The 17,824-nt window shown below is 45.2% G+C and overlaps 2 protein-coding genes and 1 long non-coding RNA gene across 3 annotated transcripts in view; all 3 read left to right on the top strand.

The window, feature by feature from the left end:
- Positions 1-17,824, top strand: part of LOC143955184 (uncharacterized) — a 230,861-nt gene that overhangs the window by 65,332 nt on the left and 147,705 nt on the right. The gene's annotated exons all lie outside the window — the stretch shown is intronic.
- LOC143956138 (uncharacterized) lies at positions 447-8,202 on the top strand. Its single transcript, XR_013269836.1, has 3 exons — positions 447-517; positions 7,558-7,920; positions 8,009-8,202. It is a non-coding gene; the product is annotated as an uncharacterized LOC143956138 (long non-coding RNA).
- Positions 8,636-17,468, top strand: LOC143955735 (uncharacterized). The gene is made up of 5 exons (XM_077465856.1): positions 8,636-8,778; positions 8,875-8,988; positions 9,099-9,242; positions 12,288-12,429; positions 15,223-17,468. Exons 1-5 carry the CDS (start codon positions 8,707-8,709, stop codon positions 16,347-16,349), a joined length of 1,599 nt encoding a protein of 532 aa, XP_077321982.1. The 5' UTR covers positions 8,636-8,706; the 3' UTR covers positions 16,350-17,468.

The following is a 17,824-nucleotide window of genomic DNA, read 5'->3' as shown; positions in this document are numbered from 1 at the left end:
CACTCCAATCTGCAATGATTCTTCTGTCAAAGATGCTTTGAGAATTGGCAACCTATTAGCCTTCTCAATGTCGATAGGAGGATACTGGCAAAAACACTGGCATTTATTGTCTGTAGTGAGCAATTGACTTCCTTGCCACCAGCACTGTTCTGTTTAGGGTAGAAGCACTTTTTCAGCAGTGTTAGCAGTCTGGGAGGCGCTGGAATGGCGCAAGGCTGCAGGCTAGAGAAACTGGCAGCAGAGGAGGTAATGAGATCTTTTCATATATATATATATATATATATATATATATATATATATATATATATATATATATATATATATATATATACACTCATGCATACATATATGAATGTTGTATATATGAATGTATATTCAGGTGGCAATCTCACACAGACAGGAAATGATGGAAATTGCGGACAGGAAGTGATGTAGACACAGAAACAGGATGTTCCGGGTGAGAGGTTAGTTGGGAGGAAGTAGAGAGGAGACATTGCTGGAAATGGCAGCAGAGGAGGTAATAAGACCTTATCTTATATTTACACCCAATAACCCCCCCCCCCCCCCTCATGTCCGTCCTCTTCCCCCATAGTCACTGTGATGTCTGTTATGACTGATGGTCCAGATGCATTCTAATTTTAGAGCTATTTATCCAACTGTCCATCCAGAGCCTCTGGTTTATAGACCGGATACATCCTAAATATAGAACCATTTATCCAACTGTCCATCCAGAGCCTCTGGTTTATAGACCGGATTCATTCTAAATATAGAACCATTTATCCAACTGCCCATCCAGAGCCTCTGGTTTATAGACCGGATACATCCTAAATATAGAGCCATTTATCCAACTGTCCATCCGGAGCCTCTGGTTTATAGACCCCCCTGGGGGGGTGCCAGGCCAGCGCCCTCCCCCTCCGACTGAAGAGACAGCGCCGTTCTGATCAGTCTCGGGCAGCGGCTGTCACTCACAGCCGAGCAGAGTGAAGCCACCTCCCCCTCCTCTTGTATGGCTACACAGTGCTGTGTATGGAGGAGGAGGAGGAGGGGGCTTCAGTGAAGCCGCCTCCCCCTCCTTCTCCTTCATGGACAGCACTGTGTAGCCATACAAGAGGAGGGGGAGGCGGCTTCACTCTGCTCGGCTGTGAGTGACAGCCGCTGCCCGAGACTGATCAGAATGGCGCTGTCTCTTCAGTCGGAGGGGGAGGGCGCTGGCCTGGCACCCCCCCCCCCCAGGGTGTGGCACCCGGTGCGGCCCGCACCCCCCGCCCCACTCTTAGTACGCCACTGGAGGCGGCAATACCCCCGTGTTTCCCCGAAAGTAAGACATATGTCTTACTTTCGGGGTACGGCTTATATTAGCCGACCCCTCTGAAACTCCCGATACATCTTACAATCGGGGGTGTCTTACTATCGGAGAAACACGGTATGTCAAGTTTAAAAAAAAAGGCACTTTATTCTTAAATGTCTCGATGCAGTGGTAAATATAAATAACCAACTATATGGTTAGGGAGCAAAATATCGAATCCACTCTGAGAATAACAGACAGAAGAGATATACTGTATATACTATTATAAGAAGTGAGATATAGTGTATATACTATTATAAGAGAGATATACTGTATATAATATTATAAGAAGTGAGATATACTGTATATAATATTATAAGAAGTGAGATATACTGTATATACTATTATAAGAAGTGAGATATAGTGTATATACTATTAGAAGAGAGATATACTGTATATAATATTATAAGAAGTGAGATATACTGTATATAATATTATAAGAAGTGAGATATACTGTATATACTATTATAAGAAGTGAGATATACTGTATATACTATTAGAGGGTGAATCTAGTAAATATCATCAGACTCAATGTATTGGAAATCAAAACAGCTTTTCTAGCTCTAACTTCATTTGCACCCCAAATCAAAGGACAGAGGGGCTCTTCTGTGCCTGGACAACAGAGCGGCAGTTTCCTCTCTTCAGAAATGGGGGGCACCCACAGCCAGACGCTTCTGAGGGTAGTGGAACCCATAATGATTTGAGCCGAAAGGAATCTGGTGGACTTCAGAGCGACATATCTCCCAGGAAAGATGAACACAGAGGCAGACAATTTGTCAAGGAGATTTGGGGACAGCAAGTGGTCACTCCATCCCCATGTGTTCGATCAGATTTCCCATCTATGGCAGACCCCACAAGTGGATCTCTTTGCTTCCCAGGAGAATTCCAAACTCTGGAGATTTTTTTTCTCACCTGCCACACCCACAAGCGGAGGGAGTTAGACACATTATCATGCCCTTGGAACTTCAAGATAGCTTACACCTTTCCTCCTCGTCTGCTCATATCGTAGTTTCTCCTCAGACTCCTAAGGGAGCCAGTTCAAGTCCTGGCAGTATTACCTTACTGGCCGAAGAGACCTTGGTTTCCCCTGGCCTTGCACCTCAGTGTGAATCTTCCTATCAAGATTCCCCCACTTCCTGCACCTTGCTGAAAGCCCAGAAACCAGCAACCAATGCAGTATAGGCTAAGATTTGGGACAAGTTCCTATTTTACGCCACAGGAAAGGGTTTTGGTCTCTCCGACTACTGTTGATATTTTGAGCTTTCTCCAAACAGGTTTCGATTTGGGCCTCAGCCAGAGTTCCCTTAAAGTTCAAGTATTGGCAATCTTAGCAGCAACCAACACAAGGTGGGCTGAAGATCCTCCACACCGACTCCAAAAATTGACTTATTATTATTATATGGTAACCTGAAACGACCCCTTTATTATATACCATACTGCCTTCTACTCAACGCTCACACACAGGTCTGGGATTGTTTTATCAGATATTAGAGTTGGCTGATCAAAGGTGTTCTGAAGATGCGCCCTCCAACCAGGCGTTCCTTTCCAATATGGGATCTTCCCCTGATACTGGAAGTATTATCCGCTCTGTCACGTACCTAGTGGTGAGCCCGGAATGCAGAAGGAGACCTCTCTTGCGTCCCCGACTCACGGCCCCTGATAGAGGTGACAGGAGGCACGGGAGTCAAAGGTAGCACGAGTGCCTGGCAGGATCAACAGCCAGAGGATGGATCAGGCTGACTTCGGGAGCTGTAGCTGGACAAGCAGGCCCCAGTGGCAGCGGACAGGAACCAGTAGACAGCAGGAGACCAACAGGAACAGATGGATCACTCAGGGCAGGCACGCAGAAAAGTCAGGCAAGCCGGGTCAAATCAGACAGTCAGTACAGGAACAGATGCAGCAGACAGAGGCAGGTACGTGGAGCAGGCCGGGTCGGTAACGGATGAGCACGGATGGACCAGAGGATGAGACAGGTGCAGAGTCGTAGACAAGCCGGAGGTCAGAGGCAGGCAGAAGGCAGGGAAGGTCACAGGTCAGGCTGGGTCAATACACAAACAGATCAGATTCAGGTAATAGTCTCAGGAACGCTGTAGATCAAGCAGCAAGATCTGAAGGGAGAACTGGGTTTACATAGCCTGCCTGGCGCCGGTAACCGTGCGCACGCGACCCACCACGGGCACGATCAGGCACCCGCAGGTGTGCACAGACAGGTGATGGACCACTGTCCCCAGCCAGCCTTTCCTGACACGCTCACCCATTTGCACCAATAGATAAAATATCAAATTGGAATCTAACCTTGAAGACAACCTTTCTCCTGACTATCACATATGGCTGGAGGATTTCGGGAGCTTCACTCCCTAGGAGTGGGAGATGAACACATTTCTTTTCTTCCAGACAGAGTAGAACTTCACCCTCTCAGAGGGTTCCCACCCAAGGTCACCTCTACGACAAATCTATCAGAAGCATGGGCATTACCAGTCTTCTCTGACCCAGAATCAAGCTCCTGTCAGGAGTTAGATCTCTCCAAAGTTCTCAGGGGCTACCTGGAAGCCACAGCAAGTTTTAGGAACTCCGACAGACTTCTCATCATTCCATGGGGCAAGAATAAAGTAAGGGAGGCTTCCTCCAGGACCTCTTGGGTCGTCAAACTAATACAAAAAGTATACAGGGTGAAGAACTTGGATCCTCCGGCTCAGGTGAATACTCATTCAACAAGAGCGGGATCAGCATCTTGGGCAGTGAGGGCAAATTTTTCTCTTGAAACAGTATGCAGGGCTGCCACTTGGTCTTCCTGGCACACGTTCCTCAAACAGTATCGTATTGATCCTGGGGCTTTTACAAGCGTAGAGTTCGGGAGAAAATCGCTTCATGCTGCTATGTCTGTGTCTACTTAAAGTTTTTATTTTTTGTTAAAGCATTAAACCCAGCCATGTGAGCTAGTTATTTATCACAGGTATGCTGCCATGGAGGCACCAGGAAAATAAATAATTGTATCCTACTTACTTTAATTTTCATTTCCCGGTGCCTATCTATGGCACCATAAGCTCCCACCCTCGGTATTCTGTATTACGAAGAATGTTGGGGTAGGGGCTTTGCCCTTTAATTTATGCTATTCGCTAGTCCTGAAGGTGGAGTAGAGGCGGAGCTCTATCACGGGTATGCTGCCATGGATGGGCACAAGGAAAGGAAAATTATGGTAAGTGTGATACAATTTTCCGTTTTCATGTTGGTCTCTAAACACGAAAACAGTGTAAGTGAACACCATCACTTGAGTGAATATCCAATCTTAGTGAACATATACTTCATAAAAATTTCACCCAAGTGCACCCCAAATTGAATCTTATAAAGTGCTTGCTTACCAGAGATCTAGACTCCAAATGATAAGAGTCTAGACAGGTGTGGGTTATGCACAGAAGATCTATTCAGTTCCCTCTGTTTAAGCTGGATAGGATAGTGTCATAGCTAACAATAGAAATCGTTCCAACTTGGACTCGACTTTTCTACCAAAGGTGGTGACGGATTTCCTTAGGACAGAGGCAATATTAATTCCTTCCTTTTTGGAAACCCTGCTTGCTGCTGTATATAGCTTCCTTGTTCCTGACTCAGGAACAAGGAAGCTATATACAGCAGTACTAAATGGAGAAGCACTGATCCTGACTGAAAAGTTCCTTGTCAACACTAAAGCCTCGTACACACGGCACCATTGTTGGCCAACCGAGCATCTGATTTTTGTCAAAAGGGCGTGTGCCAGGATCTTGTGTTGCATACTAACGGTATACAATCGTCGTACCACAAACACCAACCTAGAGACATGCTACAAGGAATTTCAGCTCTTGAGTGCCACCCTTTGGGCCACTTCTGCTAATTTCGTGTTTGGTGAACAATGATTCCGAGCATACGTGTTTGTACTTTCAAATTTTGTGTGACTGATTTGTGTACTGACCATTCCAAAATCTGACGTCAAACCGTTGTCCGCCAAAAATTTACTAGCCTGTCATCCAACATTTGTTGGCCAAAAGTTGGACAAAAATTGTCAAAAGGAGCGTACTAACAGTAAGATGTTAGGACAACCGTCTGTCAACAGACATTCCCCTGACAACAATTGTGCGAGGCTTTAGAGACATCTAAACAAGCAGGGACCGTAACAGACACTGAGACCCATCACCTTACTCCCTTTTGCCTCCAAACTCCTTGAATGTTTAGTCTACAATCGACTGAACGACCACCTTATTGAGAATAACCTTTTTGATCCCCTTCAGTCTTGATTTCGTCCACAGCATTCCACTGCTCTCCTAAAATTCACAAACAACTTACTAACAGCTAAAACCAATGGTCATTATTCCATACTCTTACTCTTGGACCTCTCCGCTGCCTTTAATACAGTTGATCACCCCTTCCTCCTCAAAAAAAACTAAATTTGCTTGGTATCCATGGTTGTGCTCTGCGTTGGTTTGAATCTTACCAATCTCACCGCACCTTCAGTGCCACTTACAACTCCACTTCCTCCTCTCCAACACCTCTTATAGTTGGGGTCCCCCAAGGTTCTGTCCTTGGACCTCTCCTATTCTCGATCTACACGTCCTCCCTGGGTCAGCTGATAGCCTCCTATGGCTTCCTCTACCATTTATATGCTGATGACACCCAAATCTACCTCTCTACCCCATCAGTCTCTTCACGCATCACCGATTTACTAACGGACATATCAGTCTGGATGTCACACCACTTCTTCAAACTGAATCTAAAACCAAGCTCATAATATGTCCTCCCCCATATGCCCCTTCCATTGACTTCTCTGTCAAAATCAATGGCAGAACTATCAGTCCGTCCCTTCATGCCAGGGTGCTAGGATTAACCCTAGACTCTGAACTGTCCTTTCAGGCCCACATCCAAAGCCTGTCCAAATCATGCCTCCTTGGCCTCTGCAACATCTGTAGAATACGCCTGTTTTTAACCAATGATACCACCAAGCTTCTAATTCACTCCCTGGCTATCTCTCGCCTTGACTACTGCATCTCACTCCTCATTGGATTACCTTTACATACACTATCCCCCCTTCAGTCCATAATGAATGCTGCTGCAAGACTCATCCACCTTACCAACTATTCAATGTCCTCCACCCATCTCTGCCAATCCCTCCACTGGTTTCCGCTCACCCAACAAATCAAATTTAAAGTACTAACAATAATTTACAAAGCCATCCCTAACTCTGCCCCCAGCTACATCACTAACCTAGTCTCAAAAAATCAACCAAGCCGCTCTCTTCGGTCCTCCCAAGACCTCCTGTTTTCTAGCTCCCTTGCCACCTCCTCCCATGCTCATCTCCAGGATTTCTCCCATCCTTTGGAACTCCCTACCCCAATCTGTCCATCTTTAGACGACCCCTGAAAACCCTTCTCTTTAAAGAGGAAGTAAACCCTTCCAAACAACTTGGACCTATAGGTAAGCCTAGATTAAGGCTTACCTGTAGGTCCAAGCAATATCTCCTAAACCTATATGGTTTAGGAGATATTTGCCCGAAAATGGGCACCGCTGTCTATGGCGCATGCGCCGTAGACAGCGGCGCGCATGCGCACTAAATGCGGCAAATCCAAGAATGGATTTGCCAAATTTGTCGACTCCCGTGCGCATGCGCGGGAGTGACGTCATCGCGGCTTCGCCGCTGTCATTGGTCGGAGCTGCGAGACGCCACCAGCAAGATGGACGCGGCGGACTACAGGGATCAGCGGCGACTTCGCTGGCTCCTGTGTCAGGTAAGTGACACATAATGAGCTACTATGCGATGCATAGTAGTCCATTATGCTTTACCTTTGCAGGGAAAAAAAGAGGAAGTAAACCCATCAGGGTTTACTTCCTCTTTAAAGTAGCCTATACTGCTTCTAACTAATACAGTTTTACTTTCTCCATCAGCTCATCCCCCACAGCTATTACCTATTTAATCAACTGACCCTCCCTCCTAGATTATAAGCTCTAACGAGCAGGGTCCTGGGATTCCTCTTGTACCAAATTGTAATGTACCTGTACTGGCGCTTTATAAATGCTATATAATTTTAATAATAATAATTAGCGTGGCAACCCATTCTATTTTGATTTCTGTCACCAACTATCCTGGTGTTGTTGCCAGCAGCTCATACTCCCTTTGTTTAGATTTAATTTTGAATTTTCTGCCTGTGCAATAATTTTCTTTATTTACATTATTTTTTTAACCATTGCAGATTTATCTTAGAATATTCACATACTGAAAATAGACGGGATTTCCCCTTTAATGACATTGCTGTCAAGGTAAAGATCTTTTCTAATTTTTTCGAGTGGAACCCAATTTTTGGTAAGACAGGAAGAGTGTGATTCTACACACACAGGAAGTCAGAAACAGAAAGTAATACCACAAATGGGGAGGAAGTGATGTCAGGTGCAAAGAGGAAGTGAAAACTATATGAACAGGAAGTTATGCAAAAAGGAAATTCTACATGAGAGCAGTAAGCTGTGAGGAAGTGAAGATGCTGGAGCTTCCCAAGAGAAACAACTAGAAGAAGATTCCAGAAGTCGCCAACAATATCGTTGATTTGCTGACAGGAGAGGTGAGGAGGATTCTGGGAATTCTGGGACATTATCCAGTAACAGACAAGGGATGTGTCTGGATGGTGACTGTATCATTGTGTGTGTCAGGTTCCTATAAGGTGTCAGGATGTCACTGTCTATTTCTCCATGGAGGAGTGGGAGTATTTAGAAGGACACAAGGATCTCTACAAGGACGTCATGATGGAGAATCAGCCGCCCCTCACATCACCGGGTAAGAGGAGACTTTATTGTAAAGGAGAGAGCAGTACGGAGGCTCCACCTAGATCCCCCATCATCTGATAAACACATAGGGGTTTGTTTACTAAAGCTAGAAAGGGCAATCTTAGTCACAATTATGCAGAGAAACCAATCGGCGTCCGGGTTTTATTTCTAAAGCTTAATTAAACAAGCTGAGGTTAGATTCTGGTTTCTCTGCAGAATTGTGACTAATTATGCCCTCTCTAGCTTTAGTAAATAAACCCCACAGACACAATGTATTCAGTCAGTGTGTGTGTTTCCTACAGATGGATCCAGTAATGGGAACCCACCAGAGAGATGTCCCCGTCCTCTGTATTCCCGGGATTCCACACAGGAAGATCACACCATCCCCCACCATCATCAGGTAGGTGGGACTGAGCAACCAGAACCGAATTCTAAGCTATGAAATTACTTTCTTCTATGTAATCTCTTGTTCCCTTTCACGCATATATTCTATGATCTTTGGGGTTTAGGGTGAAGAACTGAAGCACGTCAAAGCTGAGATTAAAGAGGAGGAAGAAGAAGAGAAGTTCAGGGATCAGCAGTCTATGGAGGAGGGAAGTCCTCTGTGTTCCTGGGATTCCACACAGGAAGATCACACCATCCCCCACCATCATCAGGTAGATGGGACTGAGCATACAGATCTAAAAGAGGAAATTCTTCTACATAACACTTTCCTTTTTTTTTTTATGTATTCTATCACCTTTGGGGTTTAGGATGAAGAAATGAAAGACACCAAAGCTGAGATTAAAGAGGCAAAAGAAAAGACATTCGGGCGGGGAGGTCAGCAGTCTATTGAGGAAGATCACAGCATCACTCACCATGATCAGGTAGGTGGGAAAGAGCAACTAGAACGCAAATAGAATTCTAAGCTTTGAGATAACATTCTTTTGTCTCTTGTTTCTTTTTCCATATCTATTTTATCATATTTGGGGTTTAGGGTGAAGAACTGAAATACATCAAAGTTGAAGTTAAAGTGAAAAAAGAAGAAATTTTTGGGGATCAGCAGTCTATAGAGGAGGGCGATCGTTTGTATTCCTGGGATTCCACACAGGAAGATCTCATCATCCCCCACCATCATCAGGTAGACCTAAATATGTATATATGTTTGTCATTGAAATAAAAGGTTCATAAAAGCGGTGCATCGAATGTAAATGTTGGTGCCGAAACCAAAAACGAAGGATGCACTAGACCGAAAACCGAAACCGAAAATTACAGTTTTTAAAAAATATTTATATTTTTTATACAATTGGATGATATTCAACTTTTTAATATAATCAATTTAAATTAATATGAATTTATTGTTGGCCATTATTGGCACCTTTAGTGCATGAAAAGCAAGAAAAATGCAGTCTGCAGTGTCTGACCATCTCTTGTATCATGTCCTCAGTCTCTGACCATCTCTTGTATCATGTCCTCAGTCTCTGACCATCTCTTGTATCATGTCCTCAGTCTGACCATCTCTTGTATCATGTCTGCAGTCTCCTATTTAAACTTAAACACACTGCTAATAGTATTAGCAAAATTTCCGCTTGGTGCACCTCTAGCAGACATGATACAGGAGATGGTCAGAGACTGCAGACATGATACAAGAAATCGATGCAGCCTCGCCAGTGTCTGTCAGATGCAGCCTCGCCAGTGTCTGTCAGATGCAGCCTCGCCAGTGTCTGTCAGATGCAGCCTCGCCAGTGTCTGTCAGATGCAGCCTCGCCAGTGTCTGTCAGATGCAGCCTCGCCAGTGTCTGTCAGATGCAGCCTCGCCAGTGTTTGTCAGATGCAGCCTCACCACTGTTTGTCAGATGTAGCCTCGCCAGTGTCTGTCAGATGCAGCCCACCAGTACATGTCAGCTACAGCCTTCCTGTGCATGTCAGATGTAGCCTCACCAGTGCCCTCAGATGCAGCCTCGCCAGTGCCCATTGGATACAGCCTCACCAGTGCCCATCAGATGCAGCCTCACCATTGCCTGTGGATGCAGCCTGCCTGTACCCAGAAGATGCAGCCTGCCAGTGCCCAGAAGATGCAGCCTCTCGCCAGTACCCAGAAGATGCAGCCTCTCATCAGTGTCCATAAGATGCAGCCTCTCATCAGTGCCCAGAAGATGCAGCCTGCCTGTACCCAGAAGATGCAGCCTCTCAGCAGTCCCCAGAATATGCAGTGCCTGGAAGATGCAGCCTCTCAGCAGTGCCCAGAAGATGCAGCTTTCCTCTGTCAAGAAGATGCAGACTCTCACCAGTGCGCAGAAGATGCAGCCTGCCTGTGCCGAGAAGATGCAGAAAAACAAAGAAAAGGCGCCTCTAAGTGTAGAATTAAAAGCTGTTTAATTTCCCCAAAAAGGGTTAAAAACACTTACAAGATATGTAGACTGGCAGAGCATATCATTAATATCCATGTAGGTGGTCCGGCATGAATGTAGTGGTCACTGGCGTATACCAGTTCTTTAGGCTGTGTGTGTCCAGTAGCAGGGAGGTCCAGGGGATGCCAACAGAAAAAACAGCAGGGAGCTCCAAGAGAACTGACAGGCCAGCCCGCAATCAAAGTCTCAAAACACGAGGATCCTGGAAGTGACGTCAGCGGCAGGAGACAATAACCAGCAACTTGCCGCTGACGTCACTTCCAGGATCCTCGTGTATTGAGACTGTGATTGCGGGCTGAGGGAACTGGTATATGCCAGTGACCACTGCATTCATGCCGGACCACCTACATGGATATTAATGATATGCTCTGCCAGTCTACATATCTTGTAAGTGTTTTTAACCCTTTTTTGGGGAAATTAAACAGCTTTTAATTCTACACTTAGAGGCGCCTTTTCTTTGTTTTTCTGGTTCCTATTCAGAGATTGCTTCTCTCCATAAGTGCAGCCCTAAGTGTGGAAGATACCCTATTATAGACTTTCTGGTTCATAAAGACATCGTTTTTTTTTTTGCTTGGTCCTGAAGTTCAGAGCGCACCTTACAATCTGTGCCCAGAAGATGCAGCCTGCCTGTGCCCGGATCAGAGCGGGCGATGTCACAGAGCTGCATTTGAATTGCTGCAGTCACATTGTCCTGCCTCCTGTGATCACCTCACACTGATTCGATGTCCCGCCATTGGATCAGTGTGCCATCACAGGACATTGTTACTTCGGCCCGGACAATTCTGCTCCCTCACACAGGGAGATTGTGGCTCTGCAATGAGAGGAGGAGGGAGGGGAGGACAGGACAAGTAAGACTTCCATGCCTTCATGACTTGCTGTCGCTGACATTCGAATCCACCTGTTCCAGTAAGGCCGCGTACACACGGGCGGATTGTCTGCCCAACTAAGTTCGTCAGACAATCCGACAGACAGTCCGTCCAAATTTTGAATGAACGGACTTGACCACACACGATGAACAGACAGTCCGCTGAAAACTTGCACGATGACGTGTACAGCACGTACGACGGGACTAGAAAAACGACGTCCAATACACTGCAATGCAACCTTCGGCCGTGTAAATCCTTTCTGAGCATGCGCCATACTTAGTCCGTCCAACTTGCCTACACACGAGCGGACTGTCCGCTGAAACCAAGTTTGGATGGACAAAACCAAGTTTGGACGGACAAAATTACGGAAATTCCGAAAGACAAAGTCCGTCAGACTGTCCGCTGAAAAAGTCCGCTGAAGCCCACACACAAGCGGATTGTCCGCTGAAACACGGTTCAGCGGACTAAGTTGGGCAGACAATCCGCCCGTGTGTACGCGGCCTAAGAGTAGATATGCTTCCGTTTTTTTCTGGTTGAAGATGTACCATCCCTGATGCTCATACTGGACATTACCAGCGTATTCCATGTCTGATTAGTCATCTTTTGGTGGTTGACGCATAATGGCCCTTCTTAGGACCTTCAAATTTATTGGACTTTGTCACATTTCCATTTGTGTTATTTTATGTATAATTGTTTCTTTTTGCGTTATTCACTCACATATTGATATGAGTTCACTTCCCAGCGCTACATTATTTATCATTTCACTCTTTAGCATCTTTGTCGCATTGTTTATGTAGCAGCTTTTCACCCTTCATTTGAGTTAGCGCAGTAATTTTTTTCCATTTACTCTTTTTTATATAGGGTTGGAGTTCGGCTTTAATAGATGTTTTCTATTATTTTGGGGTGTAGGGTGAAGAACGGATTAATATAAAAGTTGAGGTTAAAGAGGAAGAAGTGGAGACGTATCTGGGGGGTGATCAGCCGTCCACAGGGGAGGTTGGAATGATTATGAAGACTGAAGAGGATGGAAATTCTCGACATATCAACACAAGTAAGTATAGGCACTATGGAAGAAACGGATCACAGTCTCATTTTACTATAAGGATTGTAGTTTAACCACCTGCCAACCCGCCACAGTACATACAGTATATATAGGTGCAGGCACGATCACATACATGTGATCAGCCTTCTTCCGGGTTTGGGGTGCGCAAATATCAAGGGGGGGGGGTGTAAAATGACAGTTTATGGTGAAGGTCCGCTTTACGTTATACGTTATCTCTCCTATAAGGGAGAAGTGTTCCATCACCTCAGGACAGTAGCAAGAAATTAGGGGGGTGCCCAGGGGTTTGTCTTCAAAAACTTGCCAGCGACCGGTCGCCTAAAAGGTACCAGCGTGTAGGGTCTATGTTTTAGCCTGCCCTATATGTGCTATACAAGGGGTCTCCAAACTTTTCTGAACCAGGGGCCAGTTTACTGTCCCTCAGACTTTAGGAGGGCCAGACTGTGGCCACTGGGAATAGAAAAGGTCCTGATAGTGAGAAGAAAACAATGCCCCATCTTTGGTGTCATTAGGAAGAATTGTGCCCCACCATTCGTGTCATTGATAGCAATTGTACCCCATCGTTGGTGTAATTTAGGAGGAATTGATCCCCATCGTTGGTGTCAGTGGGAACAATTGTGCCCCATCTTTGTTGTCACTGGGTGGAATTATGTCCCATCGTTGGTGTCACTGAGAGCAATTGTGCCTCATCATTGGTGTAATTGGAAGGAATTGTGCTCCATTGTTGATGTCAGTGGGAAGAATTGTGCCTGATTGTTGGCGTCAGTGGGAAGAATTGTACCCCATCGTTGATGTCACTAGGCTGAATTGTGCCCCATCGTTGGTGTAGTTGGGAGGAATTGCGCCCCATCATTGGTGTAATTGGGAGGAATTGCGCCCAATCGTTGGTGTAATTGGGAGGAATTGCGCCCCATCGTTGGTGTCAGTGGGAACAATTGTGCCCCATCTTTGTAGTCACTGGGTGGAATTATGTCCCATCGTTGGTGTCACTGAGAGCAATTGTGCCTCATCATTGGTGTAATTGGAAGGAATTGTGCTCCATTGTTGATGTCAGTGGGAAGAATTGTGCCTGATCGTTGGTGTCAGTGGGAAGAATTGTACCCCGTCGTTGATGTCACTAGGCGGAATTGTGCCCCATCGTTGGTGTAATTGGGAGGAAATGTGCCCCGTCGGTGTAATTGGGAGGAATTGTGCCCCATCGTTGGTGTAATTGGGAGGAATTGTGCCCCATCGTTGGTGTAATTGGGAGGAATTGCGCCCCATCGTTGGTGTAATTGGGAGGAATTGCGCCCCATCGTTGGTGTCAGTGGGAACAATGGTGCCCCATCTTTGTAGTCACTGGGTGGAATTATGTCCCATCGTTGGTGTCACTGAGAGCAATTGTGCCTCATCATTGGTGTAATTGGAAGGAATTGTGCTCCATTGTTGATGTCAGTGGGAAGAATTGTACCCCATCGTTGATGTCACTAGGCTGAATTGTGCCCCATCGTTGGTGTAATTGGGAGGAATTGTGCCCCATCGTTGGTGTAATTGGTAGGAATTGCGCCCAATCGTTGGTGTAATTGGGAGGAATTGCGCCCCATCGTTGGTTTAATTGGGAGGAATTGCGCCCCATCGTTGGTGTACTTGGGAGGAATTGCGCCCCATCATTGGTGTAATTGGGAGGAATTGCGCCCCGACGTTAGTGTAATTGGGAGGAATTGCGCCCCGACGTTGGTGTAATTGGGAGGAATTGCGCCCCATCGTTGGTGTACTTGGGAGGAATTGCGCCCCATCATTGGTGTAATTGGGAGAAATTGCGCCCCATCGTTGGTGTAATTGGGAGGAATTGCGCCCCGACGTTGGTGTAATTGGAAGGAATTGCGCCCCATCGTTGGTGTAATTGGGAGGAATTGCGCGCCATCGTTGGTGTAATTGGGAGGAATTGCGCCCTGTCGTTGGTGTAATTGGGAGGAATTGTGCCCCATCGTTGGTACAATTGGGAGGAATTGCGCCCCATCGTTGGTGTAATTGGGAGGAATTGCGCCCCATCGTTGGTGTAATTGGGAGGAATTGTGCCCCGTCGTTGGTGTCCTTGTGCGCAATTGTGCCCCATCATTGGGGTCAGTGGATTGCTTTTCTATTGAATAATAATATTGATAAGACCACTACTATAAAATAATAATATGAATAATAATTATAGTATCAATAAAACATATGCAAATTAATATGAATAATATAAAATATATTGTTTAATATCAAATTCTACTACAGTTACCAATAGTTCAATACAACTACCATCAGTGACTGTTACAAGATTTGTTGCCATCGGAGACAGCGGTCCTACCTATACAGAAGTGGTGACCGGCTGGAGACCTTCCACTATATAACTGTCTACCTATAGAAGTCTCTGAGTCTGCCAATTGTCATTGCATCTGCTTAAGGGTGTCCTGGCCCTAAACCCTCCCTCCCACAGTTCCTGTTCAAGAGACAAAAAGGTCTCTTTGCATATAAAAAGTGTCTGGCGCCCATCACCTCAGCTTGCATTATACCCACCGTGCCATGTAACCCCACTCTACCAAGAAGGATGTCGGCTCTCCCTGACTCTGGAGGTCACCATCAGGCCTCTAGAAGTCCGAGGCCTCGCTACGTTATTACTCCAAAACAGTTGTTATTTATGCACAAAGAAACGTTACCCAGTTGTTTTGGGTGTTTTTGATTCCACCGACGGGGAGGAGGAGCTAAAACTCCACTTATTTGTCATCTACTGAGATTTATTCTATTTTTTTTACTTCTTTCCAACAGATGGATGTGATGTCAGGAATTCCTCGGAGAGACGTCTTCTATTATCTGCTGATTGTAAGTCAGAAGATAATGTCATCACACAGGATCCTCCAGGAGGAAATCCAAATACACAAAATATACATCACAGACCTTCCTGTCCGGAGACATCAATGGATCCCTCTGATCAGGGGGAATCTTCTCATCAATCACATACTATTGACTGTCCTTATTCGTGCTCAGAGTGCGGGAAATCTTTCAGAAGGAAAGATAACCTTGTTAATCATCAGAGAATTCACACAGGTGTGCGTCCTTATTCATGCTCAGAGTGCGGGAAATCGTTCACTCTTAAAGGAGGCCTTGATACCCACATGAGAATTCACACGAGTGAGCGCCCCTATTCGTGTTCCGAGTGCGGGAAGTCTTTCACTCATAAAGGAGGCCTGGATACACACCAGAGAATGCACACTGGTGAGCGTCCTTATGCATGCTCAGAGTGCGGGAGATCTTTCACTCGTAAAGAAGGTCTTGCTGCACACCAGAGAATTCACACGGGTGAGCGTCCTTATTCATGTTCAGAGTGTGGGAAATCTTTCACTCATAAAAGAGTCTTTGTAAAACATCAGAGAGTTCACACAGGGGAGCGTCCTTATTCATGTACAGAGTGCGGGAAATCTTTCATTCATAAAGGAGACCTTGTTGCACACCAGAGACTCCACACAGGTGAGCATTCATGTGCAGAGTGTGGGAAATCTTTCACTCAGAAAGAAGGCCTCGTTAAACACCAGAGAAGTCACACAGGTGAGCGTCCTTATTCATGTTCAGTGTGCGGGAAATCTTTCTCTTTTGAGGAAGACCTTTTTAAGCACCAGAGAATTCACACGGGTGAGCGTCCTTATTCCTGTTCTGTGTGTTGGAAATCTTTCACTGTGAAAGGAGTCCTGGTTGAACATCAGAGAATTCACACGGGTGAGCGTCCTTATTCATGTTCGGAGTGCGGGAAGTCTTTCACTCAGAAAGGGAACCTTGTAAAACACCAGAGAATACACACGGGGGAGCGTCCTTATTCGTGTACGGAGTGCGGGAGATCGTTCATTCAGAAAGAAGCCCTTGTTGCGCATCAGAGAACACACACTGCAAACCATCCTTGATTGCATTCGAACTACGGGAACGTTTTACAGGTAGAAGAAATGTGTTTAGACATCAGAGGAAATTCACCTGACGATTCTTTTGACTAACTAACTCAACTGTAGGAAGAAAATAATTCGGTTAAAAAGGGGGTGCGTCTTTGGAAAAAAAAAAAGTGGTATTAAGTTTATAGGTGGAGATGGATGGACCGGGTCGTCTTCACTTCTTGTATTCTTTGGAGACTCCAATGGTGGGATGTCCCTGCTACAGTCTCTGCCCCCCCCCCCACATTTTGGAATCCCCATTTCTACTTTTTTTCATTTTGCACATATAAAAAACAAATACAACATGGACAGCAGTAGTAACTCATAATAGGTTACAGGAGTACACAAAGACATAAACATAACAGGGAAACATTTAATTTCTTGAACCTCAGATTGTCCAAGGAGGGCAGATAGACCAAGTGGTGTACAGTGCACATCACCATACATTAGGGGGCATAATGAAAATATTTGAGTTTTTAGGGTGGTGGTTTTAACAGTTCCATATCCATAAGGAATAAATTATAGCCCTACAGTCCTCATTTCAACCAGGACTGAGCTAATCTAAGCCCTTGTACACACGGTCGGACATTCCGACAACCAAATCCGTCGGATTTTGTCCGAAACTGTTGCATACACACGGCCGGACAAAGTTGTCGGAAAATCCGATCGTTCAGAACGTGATGACGTAATTTCGTTACGACGGGACTACGTTCAGGCTTGTAGCCAATAGCTTTGGTGTAGGAATTTGATCTGAGCATGCGTGCCACTTTGTCCGATCGGAATTCTCTACACATGATCGGAGCATTTTGTCGGAAAATTTTTACCAAAAAGTTGGAAAACTTGGTCCGTCGGATACTCCGACGGAAACAGTCCAATGGAGACCACACACAGTCGGATTATCCGACAAAACGGTCCGATCGGACACATTCCGTCGGAATCTCCGACCGTGTGTACAAGGGCTAAGACTTGTATAGCTAGCCATGTAAATCTGTGGGTAGAAAACTAGTAATTGTGACAATATAAGTAAAATGTTATCATTACATGACAAGAAACAAGCAATTGTAGTAATACATATGCAATAAAGAGCAGGTACAATAACTGAGACTCCATGTGACTTTTTGTTTTTGTCTGCTGATGGAAAAAATGTAATATGGGTCTAACCTATGGAATGCTAAAAAATAAAAAAAATGTATCAATGCACACTTACAATGATAGAAAGTAAAGGATCTTCTTACACAGATTATCACATTTTTTTAAGGTTGAACTGGATGGACTTGTGTCTTTTTTCAACCTGACTAACTATGTAACTATCACTGCAGATGGACTTCCTACATTGGTTGCTAATTGGAAAGAATGTATCTTCCATGGGTCGTCAGTTGGGTAAAATCACCATTCAAGACCACTCGAGAAATACTGCAGTAGACGCTTTGAAAGAGTTTGGCAAAAGAAGTTAC

Source organism: Lithobates pipiens, unplaced genomic scaffold (genome assembly GCF_037356315.1).
Source record: "Lithobates pipiens isolate NorthernLeopardFrog02 unplaced genomic scaffold, aLitPip1_a1.2 Scaffold_35, whole genome shotgun sequence".
Classification (NCBI taxonomy): Eukaryota; Metazoa; Chordata; class Amphibia; order Anura; family Ranidae; genus Lithobates; species Lithobates pipiens.
Note: the sequence above shows the minus strand (reverse complement) of the source record. Positions and strands in the feature narration are given on the sequence as shown.

Bases quoted from the DNA above. Each gene is read 5' to 3' on its own strand.
- LOC143955735 (XM_077465856.1), top strand. From the start codon at position 8,707: ATGGAGGAGGGAAGTCCTCTGTGTTCCTGGGATTCCACACAGGAAGAT. The intron at 8,989-9,098 runs GTAGGTGGGAAA...TTTGGGGTTTAG, and splicing joins GCATCACTCACCATGATCAG to GGTGAAGAACTGAAATACAT. The intron at 12,430-15,222 runs GTAAGTATAGGC...TCTTTCCAACAG, and splicing joins TTCTCGACATATCAACACAA to ATGGATGTGATGTCAGGAAT.